Source organism: Nerophis ophidion, linkage group LG05 (assembly GCF_033978795.1).
Source record: "Nerophis ophidion isolate RoL-2023_Sa linkage group LG05, RoL_Noph_v1.0, whole genome shotgun sequence".
NCBI classification, from domain to species: domain Eukaryota; kingdom Metazoa; phylum Chordata; class Actinopteri; order Syngnathiformes; family Syngnathidae; genus Nerophis; species Nerophis ophidion.
The window spans coordinates 74,309,742-74,331,550 of NC_084615.1; the positions used below are offsets into that span (position 1 = coordinate 74,309,742).

Below are 21,809 nucleotides of genomic sequence, written 5' to 3' on the forward strand. Positions count from 1 at the left end.
TGCTGAAAGGATTTAGTAGAGAACATCCACGATAAAATTCGCAATTTTTGGTGCTGACAAAAAAGTCTTGCCTTCACCGGAAGTCGCAGACGATGACATCACAAGGGTGAGGGCTCCTCGCGTCCTGACATTGTTTATAATGGGAGCCTCCAGCAGCAAGAGCTATTCGGACCGAGAAAACGACATTTTCCCCATTAATTTGAGCGATGATAATGATAGCCAAGGACTAGAAAAAAAAACAAAAAAGTTCAATAAAAAAAAAGGCGATTGCATTCGGACGGATTCAGATGTTTTTAGACACATTTACTAGGATAATTCTGGGAAATTCCTTATCTTTCTATTGTGTTGCTAGTGTTTTAGTGGGCAGTGGAAAAGTGGCCGTGCGCAACCCGAAGGTTCCTGGTTCAATCCCCAGCTAGGACCAACCTCGTCACGTCCGTTGTGTCCTGAGCAAGACACTTCACCCTTGCTCCTGGTGGGTGCTGGTTAGCGCCTTGCATGGCAGCTCCCTCCATCAGTGTGTGAATGTGTGTGTGAATGGGTGAATGTGGAAGTAGTGTCAAAGCGCTTTGAGTACCTTGAAGTTAGAAAAGCGCTATAAAAGTACAACCCATTTATTATAAAAGTACAACCCATTTATTAAATAGTACCTGATAGTCGGAGGGGTGTGTCCAAGGGTGTCTTGAGGCCAGTGTCTGAGGGAAGTCACGGCAGATACCAGGCCGGCGAAAACTCCACAGATCTCCGGTAAGAGGCGACTTTTTAACACAATTTTCTCACCGAAACCTGCCGGTTGACAAGTGGTCGGGATCCATATTTGCTTGACCGCTCTGATCCATAGTAAAGCTTCACCTCCAGGAATTTTAAACAAGGAATCACCGTGTGTTTGTGGGGCTAAAGGCTAAAGTTTACCAACACCATTTTTCTACTTTGACTTCTCCATTATTAATTGATGAAAAGAGACAACTTTTAGCAGCGAATGTTGCGGCGCTAATATTTCCTGACGGTCCGTGACGTCACGCGCACGCGTCATCGTTCCGCGACGTTTTCAACAAGAAACTCCGCAGCAAATTTAAAATTGCAATTTAGTAAATTAAAAAGGCCGTATTGGCATGTGTTGCAATGTTAATATTTCATCATTGATATATAAACTATCAGACTGCGTGGTCAGTAGTAGTGGGTTTCAGTAGGCCTTTAAATAGTGCCTGGCTGATTGACACCAGGTGTGGCCAGGTGCCAATCAGCAACAGCCGGGGAGACACAGCACTCAGGGAGACAAACAGGAAACGGTCAAAATAAGAGCGCAGACAGGAAACAAGGACAAACGCAGAGAAAATACTAAAACATGCCCAAACTGTCAGGTACAAACCTGACACGCCGCTTCTTCTTGTCATTTTCTGCTGCATATTTCACTACGTCCAGCTTGTAATCTAAAGTACGTGATTCCCTTTTCGGTGCCATTTTTGTTCAGCCCTTCTCAGTTTTTATAAGTGCGCAAAATTTAAAATTGGAATTTAGTAAACTAAACCGGCCGTATTGGCATGTGTTGCAATGTTAATATTTCATCATTGATATATAAACTATCAGACTGCGTGGTCGGTAGTAGTGGGTTTCAGTAGGCCTTTATGTAAAGTCTGAATGTCATTAAAACAGTTAGCTCCATCTTTTGACACTTCTTCCACTCACCGTCCTTGCACGCTACACCGCTACAACAAAGATGACGGGGAGAAGACGCTGCCGAAGGTCCATCCATCCATCCGTCATCTTCCGCTTATCCGAGGTCGGGTCGCGGGGGCAGCAGCCTAAGCAGGGAAGCCCAGACTTCCCTATCTCCAGCCACTTCGTCTAGCTCTTCCCGGGGGATCCCGAGGCGTTCCCAGGCCAGCCGGGAGACATAGTCTTTCCAACGTGTCCTGGGTCTTCCCCGTGGCCTCCTACCAGCTGGACGTGCCCTAAACACATCCCTAGGGAGGCGTTCGGGTGGCATCCTGACCAGATGCCCGAACCACCTCATCTGGCTCCTCTCGATGTGGAGGAGCAGCGGCTTTACGTTGAGCTCCTCCCGGATGGCAGAGCTTCTCACCCTATCTCTAAGGGAGAGCCCCGCCACCCGGCGGAGGAAACTCATTTCGGCCGCTTGTACCCGTGATCTTATCCTTTCGGTCATGACCCAAAGCTCATGACCATAGGTGAGGATGGGAACGTAGATCGACCGGTAAATTGAGAGCTTTGCCTTCCGGCTCAGCTCCTTCTTCACCACAACGGATCGATACAACGTCCGCATTACTGAAGACGCCGCACCGATCCGCCTGTCGATCTCACGATCCACTCTTCCCCCACTCGTGAACAAGACTCCTAGGTACTTGAACTCCTCCACTTGGGGCAGGGTCTCCTCCCCAACCCGGAGATGGCACTCCACCCTTTTCCGGGCGAGAACCATGGACTCGGACTTGGAGGTGCTGATTCTCATTCCGGTCGCTTCACACTCGGCTGCGAACCGATCCAGTGAGAGCTGAAGATCCCGGCCAGATGAAGCCATCAGGACCACATCATCTGCAAAAAGCAGAGACCTAATCCCGTGGCCACCAAACCGGAACCCCTCAACGCCTTGACTGCGCCTAGAAATTCTGTCCATAAAAGTTATGAACAGAATCGGTGACAAAGGACAGCCTTGGCGGAGTCCAACCTTCACTGGAAACGTGTCCGACTTACTGCCAGCAATGCGGACCAAGCTCTGACACTGATCATACAGGGAGCGGACTGCCACAATAAGACATTCCGATACCCCATACTCTCTGAGCACTCCCCACAGGACTTCCCGAGGGACACGGTCGAATGCCTTCTCCAAGTCCACAAAGCACATGTAGACTGGTTGGGCAAACTCCCATGCACCCTCAAGAACCCTGCCGAGAGTATAGAGCTGGTCCACAGTTCCACGACCAGGACGAAAACCACACTGTTCCTCCTGAATCCGAGGTTCGACTATCCGGCGAAGCCTCCTCTCCAGTACACCTGAATAAACCTTACCGGGAAGGCTGAGGAGTGTGATCCCACGATAGTTGGAACACACCCTCCGGTCCCCCTTCTTAAAGAGAGGGACCACCACCCCGGTCTGCCAATCCAGAGGTACCGCCCCAGATGTCCACGCGATGCTGCAGAGTCTTGTCAACCAAGACAGCCCCACAGCATCCAGAGCCTTAAGGAACTCCGGGCGGATCTCATCTACCCCCGGGGCCTTGCCGCCGAGGAGCTTTTTAACTACCTCAGCGACCTCAGCCCCAGAAATAGGAGAGTCCACTACAGATTCCCCAGGCACCGCTTCCTCAAAGAAAGACGTGTTGGTGGGATTGAGGAGGTCTTCGAAGTATTCCCTCCACCGATCCACAACATCCGCAGTCGAAGTCAGCAGAACACCATCCGCACCATACACGGTGTTGATAGTGCACTGCTTCCCCTTCCTGAGGCGCCGTATGGTGGTCCAGAATCGCTTCGAAGCCGTCCGGAAGTCGTTTTCCATGGCTTCCCCGAACTCTTCCCATGTCCGAGTTTTTGCCTCCGCGACCGCTAAAGCTGCACACCGCTTGGCCCGTCGGTACCCGTCCACTGCCTCCGGAGTCCTATGAGCCAAAAGAACCCGATAGGACTCCTTCTTCAGCTTGACGGCATCCCTCACTGCTGGTGTCCACCAACGGGTTCTGGGATTACCGCCACGACAGGCACCAACAACCTTGCGGCCACAGCTCCAATCAGCCGCCTCGACAATAGAGGTTCGGAACATGGTCCACTCGGACTCAATGTCCCGCACCTCCCTCGTGACATGTTCAAAGTTCTCCCGGAGGTGTGAATTGAAACTCTCTCTGACAGGAGACTCTGCCAGACGTTCCCAGCAGACCCTCACAATGCGCTTGGGCCTGCCAGGTCTGTCCGGCATCCTCCCCCACCATCGCAGCCAACTCACCACCAGGTGGTGATCGGTAGAAAGCTCCGCCCCTCTCTTCACCCGAGTGTCCAAAACATAAGGCCGCAAATCCGATGACACAACTACAAAGTCGATCATGGAACTGCGGCCTAGGGTGTCCTGGTGCCGAAGGTGAGCCACTTAAATAAGACCGCCCAAAAAAACGCAGCATCCTGAATCGACTGTCAGAAAGTGACTCGAAGATGATCCGTAAAACAAAATGTATGCAACATTTTGACCAAAGAACCACCATTTACAACAGGGGTGCCCATTACGTCGATCGCGATCGACTGGTCGATCTCGGAGGGTGTGTCAGTCGATCTCAAACCAGGCATTAAAAAATAGACATAAAAATGAGCAATCATCAATCATACCAAGACTTCACTTTCGTCAGTTGTTTGACATTCTCGGCACCCGAGGATCTTGTGAGATGACGCTGGCTGCTGCAAGCTCATATTTAAGAAATAAATCACTAACAGGGCGGACGCAGAGAAACACATTTTATTTCTAGAGACTCCGTACCTACTGTCAAAACTCTAAAGACCGACTGCACAGTTCCTGTCCTCACCATAAAAGACCTGTTTCATCCTGCCTGTGCTAACAAACTAAGAGTCTCAGAAAGCTAGCGTGCACAAGCTAGCAAGCTACGGAGTTTGATGCCAATGTATTTCTCCCCCGCCCTCAGCGACCGCTTTCTCACTTGCTTGCCCACCCGCACACTCACTGACGTCACTCACCTGCTGCCAGACATTAAAGGGCCACACACATATGCTACTCTCATAACAAAGTGTTTAAAAACGAGTATGCAAGTTGGACAAATGAGTTGCCAAAACCAACCACTTTCATGTGGTATTGGACAGAAAGGAGGACTTTTTTTTTTCCTCCATTTGAAAATGCGGACGTTATCAGCACCACTGTCTAATTCCAATCAATGCAAGTCATCAGAATCAGGTAATACACCAACTTATATTCTTGTCTTCATGAAAGAAAGGAATCTATGTGTGTTAAACATGCTTGTATTATCATTAAACACCATTAACTTGTTAACAAAAATGTCTTTTTCATAAATAAATATAAATTATAAATAGGAATGAGGTAGATCTCCTCGACTTGGTCTATTGAAAAGTAGCTCACCTGCAGAAAAAGTGTGAGCGCCCCTGATTTACATGTTACGTAGACCACAAGGTAGTGTTTTCAATTTCGACAAAAATAATATTATGACTCCTTCAATGCGCCCTATGGTCCAGAAAATACGGTAAAACTGTGCTTTTTTTGCACATTCACATTGAAGTGAACATGGATATAACCTCTCTTTGGTTTCTTCTCAGGGGGCAACGCACTCTAACTTGGGCCTGGCCTGACCGGACTCTAGCAGGACAGGAGCTGAGTGAGCGTCAGGCCCAGACACCCTCAACAAGGTTCCCCGGGGAGAGGGCAGCCCTGGTCAGTGAGTGTCCGGGCCAGCGTGGGAGACCATATTGCAAGAGACTGATACTGAACCAGGCTAACGCCCAAGACACAGGCCGCTATCTCTGTTACTACCAGGATGTGAAGGCCATCATTGACGGCACCACAGCTGTTAGCGTGTACGTCTTTGTCAGAGGTGAGCCGCCATGCCGCACCCACACGAAACCAGCAGATGCACTTTTTAGATGAAAACCAAAAGGTTGAGCACAAGCCAATGATGTCTCTTTTTCTCTGCACATTGTCCATGTTGATGTCCTCGGATGAGGATGCTTCAATATTATCAATCAATCAATCAATCAATGATTATTTATATAGCCCTAAATCACTATTGTCTCAAAGGGCTGTACAAACCACAACACAAACCTCACTGGTGAGAAGAAGAAGGCTCAAAAGGCGCTGAGAAAACAGCGGGAAAAAACACAGAAGGATGCTTTTCTTACGATTCCATACCACGTAAAATTCAGGCGATATTGATCCAATACCGATACTTTGTGCAAATATACCTAACGTATCTGCTAAAATGTGCAAATTTTTGTATTTTCAAATAATAACAGCATATCTATGTAAAATAAACACCCGTAAAAATGTAAGAAAAAAAGAGCAAACATTGGACTCTAATGATAAAAAGCTGAACACTTTAAAGCAGTGGTCCCCAACCACCGGGCCGCGCGCGGCTCGACTGGTACCGGGCCGCAGAATAATTTTATATTTTTAATTAATTATTGTTTTATTTTTTTATTTATTAAATAAACATAAAAAACACAAGACACACTTACAATTAGTGCAACAACACCCCAAAAAATCCCTTTTTCATGACAAAAAAAAATTAATAAAAAATAAATAATGTAAAAATTAAAACATTTAAAAAAAATCTACCCCCCATCCCTGCCGGGCCGCGGGACAAATTATCAAGCGTTGACCGGCCCGCAGCTACAAAAAGGTTGGGGACCACTGCTTTAAACCATCCATCCATCCATTTTTTACCGCTTGTCCCTTTCAGGGTCCTTGGAGCCTATCTCAGCTACATTCGGGCGGAAGGCGGTGTACACCCTGGACAAGTCGCTATCATCAGCACTTTAAAAAAATAATTACAAATAATGTATATACTTAGTCACCTATAGCACAAAGTTGTGTCTTTAAATATATATATATATATATATTAGGGCTGGGCAACGATTATTATTTTAATCGAAGTTAATCGCACTATTTCTCCGATTAATCGCGATTAACTGCATTGTATACGCAAAGCCCAATAATGAATTCAAAAGTAGTGTGTAGTGCACCTTTATTGGAATATTCTCCCACATGAACAAAAGCGCCAAAACATTTGTTGTGCAAACACAATTTAAATCAGTCCTTGTTAAACAGTAGCAGTTAAATAGCATATTTGATGAAAATCAACTCAAAAAATGTAAATACAAACATTTAAGCTTATTGCCACTGCCAGGGTATTTAAGTTATCCTGTTTGTTATGGAAAATAAATATAATCTACATACAAATCTCTGGGCCACAATCATAACATCTGAACAGGCAATTTCTGAGGTAACAGCAGAAAATTTTTTTTTTATCAGGGATCTTATGTTTAAAAAAACTACATTATAGGTAGTGGGCTGTTTTAGGGAATTTTTGATCAAATTATCCGTAGTAGCAATATTAATAATGTTGTGTTTATTCTGCGTAGTGCACTTAAAATAATTATGACCATATCTACGAATTGATATGATGGGAATTTTCCGATTGTTTGCTTGGTGCTTTGATAAACTGAACGCATCATATACATGGTACTATATTGTGATGTTATGAGCCAGGGAAAAAAAGAACTACCCTACCCAGCATGCAACAGGAGTGACGAGCGTGCGCGGTAGCCCGGTATAGGTTGTGTCGCCATGACGGCATCTTGTATGTTGTGATATGCACGCTCTGAAAGCAAACGTTAAGAACTCAGCCAACACTCCTCGTCTGCATTATTCATGAATAGACAGACAACACAAATACTCCGCTGCTTCACAGGCCGCTGGATGTAGCCGGCAAAGTATTCGCATGCTAGCTAGCCGGTCTAGCAAGCACGCGTCATTCAGTCCAAAACGGCCCGATCTATCCACATCCAGAATTGTCTGGCGGTCGTAAGTGATCCCGGAGTGACCACGCTGTAAGCCAGCCATGAAATTTGCAGAATTGTCCGGTATTTTTGCCAAATGTTGCATCTTTACCAAGAGCCCCTCCACGCCGGGCGATGCCATCTTGTTAAGAAAAGGCGTTAACAAAATAAAAGTATGTAAACAACATACGCAAATGTGCGATAAAATAATTGTCGGCGTTAATAGATTGATGAGTTAACTCGTAATTAACGCATTAATTTGCCCACCCCTAATATATATATATATATATATATATATATATATATATATATATATATATATATATATATATATATATATATATATATATATGTATATGTATATGTATGTAGGTGTGGGAAAAATCACAAGACTACTTCATCTCTACAGAACTGTTTCATGAGGGGTTCCCTCAATCATCAGGAGATTTTAATGGAAGCATTCACATACAATGGTTTATATAGGGCACAGAGTGGGTGGGTACAGGCAGGCGTAGGGTGTGGTGATTGGCTCATGTGTTACCTAGGAGGTGTTTCCGTCTGTGGCGGCATGTTGAAATGATTTCACTGCGCTTGTTGAGGGATGATAGATCTGGATGATATATAATAAACAGTTTCTCTTTTAAGCATAGGTTGCATCTTTTATTACCACTGTTGTAAGGTGTGCTGGATGCAAGAATTTGCCATGTTATTGAATATTCAACATTATTGTCTTTGAGGTTCCAAATGTGTTTGCTGAGTTCTGTAGAATTCCGCAAAGTCTGGTTTCTAAAGGAGGCGTTGTGATTATTCCATCTTGTTTTGAACGCTACTTCGGTTAATCCTACGTACGTGTCAGATGTGCTAATGTCCTTGCGTGTTACCTTTGCTTGGTAAACGTATATATATATATATATATATATATATATATATATATATATATATATATATATATATATATAATGCATTTAGCATTTTTTTAAATAAAAACATATCAAAATGACCCCCATTTCAGTGTGGAGCCCTCGGTGGACAAAGTTTACACTGTCATAAAATATTGGAAACTCTCAAAATAAAGAGAGCATATACTTAAAACATAAACAAAGTTTTGTGTGTCAGTTCATGAAAAAAATAATTAAGGTAGAAAATGGATGGATGGATGGACAACAACAATAATAAACACTGTTGAATGTGTAACTGAATATTAATATTTTTGTTCAGGCACAATTGTTGACATAGCTTATGCACTCACACGATCGTATTATTATTTATTTATTACATCTAACACAATTTCCCAACTCATATGGAAACAGGGTTTGTAGAAACGACTGTATTAGTTGTGTCAAATAATGTAATATTAGTGAATTATATTTATATAGCGCTTTTCTCTAGTGACTCAAAGCGCTTTACATAGTGAAACCCAATATCTAAGTTACATTTAAACCAGTGTGGGTGGCACTGGGAGCAGGTGGGTAAAGTGTCTTGCCCAAGGACACAACGGCAGTGACTAGGATGGCACAAGCGGGAATCGAACCTGCAACCCTCAAGTTGCTGGCACGGCTACTCTATATATTAAGGTAAATCATTTACATATTCCAGCTATTTAGACCGGTGTCTTGCCGTCTCATTAGATCCAACATGTACAATGGGCCACATTAATGAAGACATTAATAAGGCTGAGATAGCAGCGGCTAAGGAAATTGAAAAAAGCTGATAACCTAATCAGAGTAGTGGAGGAGAAGAGTAGACGCTTTTCAGGCGATGTGCTGGGAGAGTCACTCAGCTGCAACGTCTATAAAGGTGCAAGCCTCAGCAGGACGGCTGCTAATGGTTAAAAAAACAGGGTTATTTTGATCTCTTGCTATAAGTTAATGATAGCAAGATTAGTTGTTTTTCAACGTCTGTAATGGGGTTCACTATGCCACCGAGCGGGGAAGTAGCCTGTAACTGAAAACATAACAAAAAACCGAGAGACTGTTCCGATCTATAAATAATCATAAGTTGAGGTTCTACTGTTCAAAAAAACAAACAAACTGGTCATTATCCGTTATAAGCGTTGTTTTCAAAGATACACAAATTACACACTGCGAGGAGTTAGCGACTTGTCCAGGGCGTACACCTCCTTCCGCCCGATTGTAGCTGAGATAGGCTCCAGCGCCCCCCGCGACCCCAAAGAGAATAAGGATTGAATTCAAAATCTCCCTACTAACTCACCAGTGCCCCCCGTCTACCTCAAAGAACTGCTCACCCCCAAATCCTCCACACGACACCTCCGCTCCAAACAGGCTAACCTCCTCCAACCTCCAAGGACAAAGCTACGAAGTATGGGAGACCGGGCATTCTGCTCCGCTGCTCCCTGTCGGTGGAACGCTCTCCCTGACCACCTGAGGGCACCACAGACTGTGGATGTTTTTAAAAAAGGCTTAAAAAGCCATCTTTTTAAAAAAGCATCTTTTTAAAAAAGCATTTTCATAGATCCTCAGGTCCTGTTGATCAGGGGCAGTAGCTCCACAGCCACAGATCCACTATTAACCACTAATAACACAGTCAAAATGAAAGCTTGTTCCCATAGGCACCAAAAACTGTTAATAATGTTTAGACAAAAGTGTATATTATATATACGATTATATATATAGTATTTATATAGGTGTGTGTGTGTGTGTGTGTGTATTTTGGGTATATGCATGTGTGTATGTATGTGATTATGTATGTATGTATGTATGTATATATGTATATATATATATATATATATATATGTATGTATGTATAAATTGTATATATGTGTGTGTTGTGTATAAATGTGTGTGTGCATATGTATATATGTAAATGTGTGTGAATTTAAATGTATTATATATAGATAATATATAGCAGCAACCACTGAATTGAATTATATTATTGTATTATATATTGTATATATATATATATATATATATATATTGTATATGTATAGGGGTGGAACCTAAGAAGTTTACTTCTTCCCACTCCCTTTTGAGGCCAATCTTGATATCTACAAAAGATTAGTCACATGTAATGTTTTCAATGTAGGTGTAAAAATAATGTATATATATATTTCTTTTGTATTTTATGTCATTTTTTTTGTTTTGTTTGCATGGCTCAAAACAAACCATTCATTCATTCATTCATGCTGGTTCTAGCTATTGAGCTGTTTCTAGTTTTTTATTTTATTTATTTGTATCATCTTTTTATTATTATTATTATTACTATTTTTTTTATAATGTGAAGTGAAGTGAATTATATTTATATAGCGCTTTTCTCTAGTGACTCAAAGCGCTTTACATAGTGAAACCCAATATCTAAGTTACATTTAAACCAGTGTGGGTGGCACTGGGAGCAGGTGGGTAAAGTGTCTTGCCCAAGGACACAACGGCAGTGACTAGGATGGCGTAAGCGGGGATCGAACTTGCAACCCTCAAGTTGCTGGCACGGCCACTCTACCAACCGAGCTATGTGGCACTTTGAGGTTGTTTGCTCAACGTAAAGTGCTTTTTTTTACCAAAAAAATTAAAAATAGGCAGTAGCAGATGGATGGATGGATGGACAAATTACACAAATCACATTTTTTGATAATTTATTTCTTTATTTCAATGAATATGATCTGTGTCTCAGCACTACCCTTTGCTCTCACTTGTTTTTTCCTTCCCATGGTTGGAAAAACAAAGTTATGCCTTGCTAACTACTCACTATTGCCCCACTGTAAAAAAAATAAATAAATAAAATTTTAAAAAATCTGCACAATTTACAGGAACATACCTGCAGCTGTGGTTGCCAGGAAATCACCGTAAAATGTATAGTTACGGTATGTTGAATCCGTTAATTTTACAATTGAAAACTGTTTTTTGCTTACGGTAAATTACTATTAAAAAAAAATATATATATATATATATTTTCAGCCAGTTTACAACAAATCCTTTAGAATTTACAGTAAAATACTGGCAGCTGTGGTTGCCAGGAATTCACCTTAAAAATAGGGCCAGTTTAAGTGTTGCCAATCAGCCTATCCACAGGTCCACAGAACACCCATGCACAGACAAACGTCACACAGAAAGACCCTTAGCCCAAAAATCGAACCCAGGACCTCCTCACTGTGATGCATGAGCGTTAGCCACCGCGTCACTGTGCTGCCCTACCACCAATACTAGTATCTGCAAAATTCCTTCATTTCGGAGACACCCATCCATCCATCCATCTTCTTCCGCTTATCCGAGGTCGGGTCGCGGGGGCAACAGCCTAAGCAGGGAAACCCAGACTTCCCTCTCCCCAGCCACTTCGTCTAGCTCTTCCCGGGGGATCCCGAGGCGTTCCCAGGCCAGCCGGGAGACATAGTCTTCTTTCGGAGACATGTGAGCGGTAAATGAGGATTTTAACTTTAACTATTTGTACAACCTTTCACTGGACAACTCGCATCACGCCTTCCGCATCATGTCCCTTCAAGTGAGTTATTAAAAATCATCCGTAAATGCTACGTATCTAAAGGCTCCAGCACCCCGTATCTGTTAAATGTCTGCTGGCAACCAGTTCCAGCACACTTGAACACACCGCGTGGTTCCTTTCAATGCAGTTTACAATGAAGCACATAGACATAACCCCTCAATGTGTGAAAGCACTTTACCATGAATTGATTAACGCGGCTTAAACAAGTTGGGAAAACCCATCCGGGTGTTACCATTTAGTGGTCAATAGTACGGAATATGTACTGTACTGTGCAATCTACTAATAAAAGTTTCAATCAATCAAATCAAAAACAAGGCTTTCCAAAATAAGAGAACAAATTCAACTCCAGTTATGGAGAAAAAAAATGCCAACATGGCACTGCCATGTTTATTATTGAAGTCACAAAGTGCATTATTTATTTTAACATGCCTCAAAACAGCTTGGAATTTGGGACATGTTCTCCCTGAGATAATCCTGATACCCATTACAACTATGGGAAATATCAATCATCAATCAATCAATGTTTACTTATATAACCCTACATCCCTCGTGTCTCAAAGGGCTGCACAAACCACTACGACATCCTCGTAGTTTACTATACTATACTATACTTTCACTTCCACAAAGTGCATTATTTTTTATATTTTTTTTAAACATGCCTCAAAACAACAACTACAAAAACAATGAAAGCACACAGCTTCAGTCCAGAGTATACCAGACCAGTGTTTTTCAACCACTGTGCCGCGGCACACTAGTGTGCCGTGAGATACGGTCTGGTGTGCCGTGGAAGATTATGTAAATTCACCTATCCATCCATCCATCCATTTTCTACCGCTTATTCCCTTTCGGGGTCGCGGGGGGCGCTGGCGCCTATCTCAGCTACAATCGGGCGGAAGGCGGGGTACACCCTGGACAAGTCGCCACCTCATGGCAGGGCCAACACAGATAGACAGACAACACACCCAGAGCTTGTCTTTATTTGAAATTTCGCATTTCAAGCAAATAAGGAACAGTCCAGGGTCCGAACGAGTGTCTGATCGACAACAGCGGAGACCTACTCAGTGGCTTAGTGGTTACAGCAGGGGTGTCAAACTCAAATACATCCATCCATCCATTTTCTACCGCTTATTCTCTTTTGGGGTTGCGGGGGGTGCTGCCGCCTATCTCAGCTACAATAGTGTGGAAGGCGGGGTACACCCTGGACAAGTCGCCACCCCATCACAGGGCCAACACAGATAGACAGACAACATTCACACTCACATTCACACACTAGGGCCAATTTTAGTGTTGCCAATCAACCTATCCCCAGGTGCATGTCTTTGGAAGTGGGAGGAAGCCGGAGGAAACCCACGCATTCACGGGGAGAACATGCAAACTCCACACTCAGCCTGGAATTCACCTATTTGAGTGAAAAATATTTTTTCCAAACCAGTAATTATAATCCGCAAATGTGCCGTTGTTGAGTGTCGCTGCTGTCTACATCTCGGCAGAGTAACCGTGTAATACTCTTCCATATCGGTTGGTAGCTAATTGCTTTGTAGATGTCGGGAACACGTCGTGTGAGACGACGATGGTTTGACGCGATCATAATATGCAGAAGACAGCGGGAGGCAGGATGCAGGTAAAAAGGTGTCTAATGCTTAAACCAAAAATAAACAAAAGGTGAGTTCCCCTAAGAAAAGGCATTAAAGCTTAGGGAAGGCTATGCAGAACGAAACCAAAACTGTACTGGCTACAAAGTAAACAAAAACAGAATGCTGGACGACCGCAAAGACTTACAGCGTGAGGAGCAGGGAGGGCGTCCACAAAGTACATCCTTACATTACATGACAATCAACAATGTCCCCACAAGGAAGTATTGGAACAACTGAAATATTCTTGATTGCCGTGAATGCGTGGGTTCCCTCCGGGTACTCCGGCTTCCTCCCACTTCCAAAGACATGCACCTGGGGATAGGTTGATTGGCAACACTAAATTGGCCCTAGTGTGTGAATGTGAGTGTGAATGTTGTCTGTCTATCTGTGTTGGCCCTGCGATGAGGTGGCGACTTGTCCAGGGTGTACCCCGCCTTCCGCCCGATTGTAGCTGAGATAGGCGCCAGCGCCCCCCGCGACCCCAAAAGGGAATAAGCGGTAGGAAATGGATGGATGGATGAAAACAAAGTAGATTAGGGGAATATCGCTCAAAGGAAGACATGCAACTGCAACGGGAAAATACCGAAAAAACAGGAAAAGCCACCAAAATAGGAGCACAAGACAAGAACTAAAACACTACGCAACGGAAAACAGCAAAAAACTCAAAATAAGTCACGGCTTGATGTGTCAGGTGGTGACAGTGCACCTACTTTGAGACAAGAGCTATAGTGGTGCATGCTTGGTTATGCTTTAAAGTCATATCCAACAATTGTGATGACTTTTTATTGTCTACGGCAGGGGTGCCCACACTTTTTCTGCAGGCGAGGTACTTTTCAATTGACCAACTCGAGGGGATCTACCTCATTTATATATATAATTTATATTTATTTATTTATGAAAGAGACATTTTTGTAAACAAGTTAAATGTGTTTAATGATAATACAAGCATGTGTAACACATATAGATGTCTTTTTTTCACAAAGACAAGAATATAAGTTGGTGTATTACCTGATTCTGATGACTTGCATTGATTGGAATCAGACAGTAATGATGATAACACCAACATTTTCAAATGGAGGAGAAAAAAAGTTGTCCTTTCTGTACAATACCACATGAAAGTGGTTGGTTTTTGGCATCTAATTCATCCAGCTTCCATCCACTTTACAAGAAAAACATTGGCGGCAAATTCCGTAGCTTGCTTGATTGACATTCACGGCACCCGAGGGTCTTGTGAGATGACGCTGGCTGCTGCCAGTTCATTATTATGAAAAAATGACAGAGAGGAAGGCGAGAAAAACTTTTTATTTCAACAGACTTTCGCGCCGTCCCTTCCGTCAAAACTCTAAAGGCCGACTGCACATTTCCTATCTTCACAATAAAAGCCCTGCTTCATGCTGCCTGCGCTAACAAAATAAGGGAGGGATCGCTTGTGCACGCCAGTTTTCCGAGACTCTGTATTTAGTTAGCGCGGACAGCATGAAGCAGGGCTTTTATTGTGAAGATAGGAAATGTGCAGTCGGCCTTTAGAGTTTTGACGGAAGGTACGGCGCGAGAGTCTGTTGAAATAAAAAGTGTTTCTCGCCTTCCTCTCGGTCATATTTTCATAATAATGATCTTGCAGCAGCCAGCGTCATCTCACAAGACCCTCCGGTACCGTGAATGTCATCATGTAGGACCCGCTCGACATCCATTGCTTTCCTCCTCTCCAAGGTTCTCATAGTCATCATTGTCACCGACGTCCCACTGGGTGTGAGTTTTCCTTGCCCTTATGTGGGCCTACCGAGGATGTCGTAGTGGTTTGTGCAGCCCTTTGAGACACTAGTGATTTAGGGCTATATAAGTAAACATTGATTGATTGATTGATTGATTTAAGTGACGTTTTGGTGAAGATTGATGATCACTAATTTTTAGGTCTATTTTTTCTAAAAGCCTGGCTGGAGATCGACTGACACACCCCCCGCGGTCGACTGGTAGCTCGCGATCGACGTAATGGGCACCCCTGGTCTACGGACTTAATTTTTTAATGATTTCTGCTGGTGGTGTTCTTCCGGATTTTTTCAATGAAATAAATGCGCCTTGGCTCAAAAAAGTTGAAAAACACCGTACTAGACTACGTCATAGTTTTACCGGATATGTACCACTCCATACAGCGGCATTTGAAAAAGTCATTAATTGTACTTCTTAAAACCGATAACGATAATTCCCGATATTACATTTTAAAGCATTTATTGGCCGATAATATCGGCCTGCTGATATTATCTCTAGTCACTAGTCTAAATATTGTACTGGACTACATGCAGGACACACAACTCAAATAAGAGGTTCCAACCGAGAAAGAATAAATACATTTTGTTTATATTTATTGATTAGCAACACTAAATTGGCACTAGTGTGTGAATGTGACTGTGAATGTTGTCTATCTGTGTTGGCCCTGTGATGAGGGGGCGACTTGTCCAGGGTGTACCCCGCTCTGACGGTCTTGAGCCATCCTCGAGGGTTCTCAGTACCGCCAAGGAATGACATTCTGCAAGTCTCTTGCAGATTTTCTTTGCAGTCTTCCCCTTTTTCTGCTCGCTCTTCCGCTCCAGCTTTTCGGCCTCATGCGTCGTCTTCATGTGCTCTTTTCCTCTCGCGCTCAGCATCGGCTTCCTTTTGGCTCCTTCCCTCTCCGTCTCTTCTCTCCGGCGTTTACAGCCACTGCCCTTTTATACAGTGCAAGAGGAGATGTAAATTGTGCCCAGCCGGGTGACCCACGCACCTGATAATATTTGCGGGGTTGATTCCGGCGCGCCCCGCCTGGCTGCTTGCTCGCAGTCCACGCCTCCTCGCCGCCATCATGAACTGCCTCGCTGTCGAACTGCCGGCCACGCCGCTGTCACGCCAAATTTCTTCCCTCTACCAGAACCCCCCCCCCCATTTACTTCTGGCGTCATGATTAATACAGATGTTTTGTTAACGCTATAAATTATAAAAATATAACGCTATATTAGAAAAGGATACGCATATCATAAAAATACAGACGTTTTGTTAACGCTATATCACAAAAAAAAAATTTTAAATTAAAAAAACAATTTACAAACACAAGCTATGGGATGACGTAAGAGGAAACGAGAGGAATCTTGACCCCGGAAGTAAATGTGTGCTTGTGTTTGTAAATTGTTTTTTGAATTTAATTTTTTATAATATAGCGTTAACAAGACGACTGTATTTTTATAATATAGCGTTATATTTTTATAATATAGCGTTAACAAAATGTCTGTATTAATCATGACCCCGGAAGTAAATAGGGGGGAAGGTTTTTGAAGGGGGGAAGAAATTTGGCGTGACACCTCCTCGCTGCCATCCTGGGCCAGGATGCCTCGCTGTCGGACTGCTGCCTCAGCTATCCACACCTGCCTTCCGCAAAATGTACCCCCCGTAACGCCGAAAGGGACAACGGGTAGAAAATGGATGGAAATAACTGTTACTTTCCATCCATCCATCCATCCATCATATTCCGCTTATCCGAGGTCGGGCCGCGGGGGCAACAGCTTAAGCAGGGAAACCCAGACATCCCTCTCCCCAGCCTCTTCGTCTAGCTCTTCCCGGGGGATCCCGAGGCGTTCCCAGGCCAGCCGGGAGACATAGTCTTCCCAACGTGTCCTGGGTCTTCCCCGTGGCCTCCTACCGGTTGGACGTGCCCTAAACACCTCCCTAGGGAGGCGTTCGGGTGGCATCCTGACCAGATGCCCGAACCACCTCATCTGGCTCCTCTCGGTGTGGAGGAGCAGCGGCTTTACTTTGAGTTCCTCCCGGATGGCAGAGCTTCTCACCCTATCTCTAAGGGAGAGCCCCGCCACACGGCGGAGGAAACTCATTTCGGCCGCTTGTACCCGTGATCTTATCCTTTTGGTCATGACCCAAAGCTCATGACTATAGGTGAGGATGGAAAATTGAGAGCTTTGCCTTCCGGCTCAGCTCCTTCTTCACCACAACGGATCGATACAACGTCCACATTACTGAAGACGCCGCACCGATCCGCCTGTCGATCTCACGATCCACTCTTCCCCCACTCGTGAACAAGACTCCTAGGTACTTGAACTCCTCCACTTGGGGCAGGGTCTCCTCCCCAACCCGGAGATGGCATTCCACCCTTTTCCGGGCGAGGACCATGGACTCGGACTTGGAGGTGCTGATTCTCATTCCGGTCGCTGCGAACCAATCCAGCGAGAGCTGAAGATCCCGGTCAGATGAAGCCATCAGGACCACATCATCATCCGAACTGTTACTTTTCCTGTTTGAAATGTTGATATTGCAGTGAGTCAGCACTTATCTGTGTCAAAAACATTTGCTCTTACGCTGACGAAAGCTACAGGGAGAGATTTGAATCTGGTCAGCAGATCTTTAGTTTGGCTTTCTGGACCTGGTGTTTGGTTTCTCTTTTCTTTGGTAGGTTTAAAATAACAATTTCACAGCAAAAACTCTCCTCCGGTTTGATTATCAAAGCAGCCTTTGTTTTATTAGGACCACACTTGTTCACTTTGCCTGGGTAACAGCCCAGAGACTACCGCGTTTAACGTTTCATGAATTACGGATTCAAGGTGGTTGATAAAGGTAAGCGTGTGGAAGTCCATTCATGTCTTTCATTAATTTGAGGGATTATTTTCTAATGAGATATAAAGGAGCTGCGAATAGAACGGCAGTTGAAAAGGTCAGCAATGATAAGGACTGAAAAATTAGTTGTGCTGCGAACCTTCTCTTTACAGCTCCCGCACACATTATTTAAATGTGTTACCATGTCTCCGTATCGATCTGCTCAATGTCTTTAAGGGTGACATTGCACATTTTAAACCCCTCATTAATATTGGCCACGCGGCATTGTTTTGATCCTGCAGATAAGAGGTGTCAAACTTGTTTTCATCCCCAGCCACACTCGTGTTTTGTTTGCCCTCAGAGGACTGGATCTCACTTTGAAACAATATCATTTTACAACTTCATTGTTTTATAGACGCCATCCTTTGCTACCAAAGTGGTACACGGCTATCAAGTGTCAAAGTCAATCAATCAATGTCAATCAATGTTTATTTATATAGCCCCAAATCACAAATGTCTCAAAGGACTGTACAAATCATTACGACTACAACATCCTCGGAAGAACCCACAAAAGGGCAAGGAAAACTCACACCCAGTGGGCAGGGAGAATTCACATCCAGTGGGACGCCAGTGACAATGCTGACTATGAGAAACCTTGGAGAGGACCTCAGATGTGGGCAACCCCCCCCCCCCCGTCTAGGGGACCGAAAGCAATGGATGTCGAGCGGGTCTAACATGATACTGTGAAAGTTCAATCCATAGTGGCTCCAACACAGCCGCGAGAGTTCAGTTCAAGCGGATCCAAGACAGCAGCGAGAGTCCCGTCCACAGGAAACCATCTCAAGCGGATCAGCAGCGTAGAGATGTCCCCAACCGATACAGGCGAGCGGTCCATCCTGGGTCCCGACGAGCGGTCCATCCTGGGTCTCGACTCTGGACAGCCAGTACTTCATCCATGGTCATCGGACCGGACCCCCTCCACAAGGGAGGGGGGGACATAGGAGAAAGAAAAGAAGCGGCAGATCAACTGGTCTAAAAAGGAGGTCTATTTAAAGGCTAGAGTATACAGATGAGTTTTAAGGTGAGACTTAAATGCTTCTAGTCAAAATACTGGGGTAATTAAAGCATTTGACAATGTGGTGAATGTTTCTGCCTTTTGTGAAACTGCTGCAAGTTTAATTCTTGGCCAGTGCCACACCCAGAGCTTGTCTTTATTTGAAATTTCGCATTTCAAGCAAATAAGGAACAGTCCAGGGTCCGAACGAGTGTCTGATCGACAACAGCGGAGACCTAGTCAGTGCCTTAGTGGTTACAGCAGGGGTGTCAAACTCAAATACATCCATCCATCCATTTTCTACCGCTTATTCCCTTTTGGGGTCGCGGGGGGCGCTGGCGCCTATCTCAGCTACAATCAGGCAGAAGGCGGGGTACACCCTGGACAAGTCGCCACCTCATCGCAGGGCCAACACAGATAGACAGACAACATTCACACTCACATTCACACACTAGGGCCAATTTAGTGTTGCCAATCAACCTATCCCCAGGTGCATGTCTTTGGAAGCGGGAGGAAGCCGGAGTACCTGGAGGAACATGCAAACTCCACACAGAAAGATCCAAAGCCTGGATTTGAACCCAGGACTGTAGGAACTTCGTACTGTGAGGCAGACGCACTAACCCTTCTGCCACCGTGAAGCCCACTCAAATACATAGTGGACCAAATTTTAAAACTGAACAAAGCTGCGGGCCAAAGTTGAACAAATTAACCTTTTAATAGGGACCCAAACAAGTTTTGCATTGAACATTGAACAAGCAAGGCTTATATAACTTTATAGTGACATGCAAAATCCAGTTTCAAATAATAATAATAATAATTAAAAAATATCAATGGCATATCAAATAAAATTTAAATACATATTTAATGCCTATTTTTTATTTGCAGCCTTCTGAGGTAAATAACAAAATATATTGTAGCGTCCCGAAAGAGTTGCTGCTAGCGGGGTGTATAAAATAGTCAGGAACGGTAATGGATGCAAAGGATTCTGGGTATTTGTTGTGTTGCGTTTATGTTGTGTTACTGGGAGGATGTTCTCACGAAATTTGTTTGTCATTCTTGCTTGGTGTGGCTTCACGGTGTGGCGCAAATTACTAAGAGTGTTAAAATTGTTTATATCACAACCATTAGTGTACTCTGTGTCACCCAGTATGCCTTGCAGTCGTGTGCGTGTTTATGTGGAAGCCACACACAATATGTTACTGGACTGACAAGCAGATCGTACATGCTGTAGTAGGCGACAAAGCCAATAGCTTCGTAGCACGCCCTAATACTAATTAACTGGGTGACTGCCGGCAGTCATTTTAGAGAATTATTATTGTCTTCTTCGCTTCGTGACACGATCCCTAAATGGCTCTTTGAATGGTAAAGGATACCGATCCCAGAACCATGTATATCAAATATTTCCGAATGATTCAACCGCCACCCGCCCGAATCTAATTAAAATCTATTTTTTCGTCATGTCACCTGCCCGACCCGCGGTTTGTCCACGGACTCCGCGGATGAGACCGCAAACCGCGCATTTCTACAGGCCAGTCTAGTTAGTACCCGCACTCCTTTACTATGAAGCCACGCTGTTGTAACACATGGTGTGGCATTGTCTTGCTGAAATAAGCAGGGGCGTCCATGGTAACGTTGCTTGAATGGCAGTATATGTTGCTCCAAAACCTGTATGTACCTTTCAGCATTAATGGTGCCTTCACAGATGTGTAAGTTACCAATGCCTTGGGCACTAATGCACCCCCATACCATCACAGATGCTGGCTTTTGAACTTTGCGCATATTACAATTTAGATGGATCTTTTCCTCTTTGTTCCCGAGGACACAAATGTCCACAGTTTCCAAAAATAATTTGAAACGTGGACTCTTCAGACCGCAGAACACTTTTCCACTTTGCATCAGTCCATCTTAGATGATCTCGAGCCCAGAGAAGCCGGCGGCGTTTCTGGATGTTGTTGATAAATGGCTTTCGCTTTGCATAGTAGAGCTTTAACTTGCACTTACAGATGTAGCTACCAACTGTATTTAGTGACAGTGGTTTTATGAAGAGTTCCTGAGCCCATGTGGTGATATCCTTTAGAGATTGACGTCGGTTTTTGATACAGTGCCGTCTGAGGGATCGAAGGTCACGGTCATTCAATGTTAGTTTCTGGCCATGCCGCTTACGTGGAGTGATTTTTCCAGATTTTCTGAACCTTTTGATGATATTATGGACCCTAGATGTTGAAATCCCTAAATGTCTTGCAATTGCGCTTTGAGAAACGTTGTTTTTAAATTTTTTAACTATTTGCTCACGCAGTTATGGACAAAGGGGTGTACCTCGCCCCATCTATTTTTTTGAAAGACTGAGCATTTTTTGGGAAGCTGTTTTTATACCCAATCATGGCACTCACCTGTTCCCAATTAGCCTGCACACCTGTGGGATGTTCCAAATAAGTGTTTGATGAGCATTCCTCAACTTGATCAGAACTTATTGCCACCTTTCCCAACTTCTTTGTCACGCGTTGCTGGCATCAAATTATAAAGTTAATGATTATTTTCACACAAAAAAAAAATGTTTATCAGTTCGAACATCAAAT

The 21,809-nt window shown here is 44.0% G+C and overlaps 1 protein-coding gene across 3 annotated transcripts in view; it reads left to right on the forward strand.

Annotated features, from left to right (window-relative positions):
* The window catches only part of flt4 (fms related receptor tyrosine kinase 4), a 313,067-nt gene that overhangs the window by 120,329 nt on the left and 170,929 nt on the right, over positions 1-21,809 (forward strand). For all 3 annotated transcript variants that reach the window (XM_061901973.1, XM_061901974.1, XM_061901976.1), the window contains exon 3: positions 5,287-5,561. In XM_061901973.1, the coding sequence (XP_061757957.1) occupies positions 5,287-5,561 (275 nt within the window). The remainder of the gene's footprint in view (positions 1-5,286; positions 5,562-21,809) is intronic.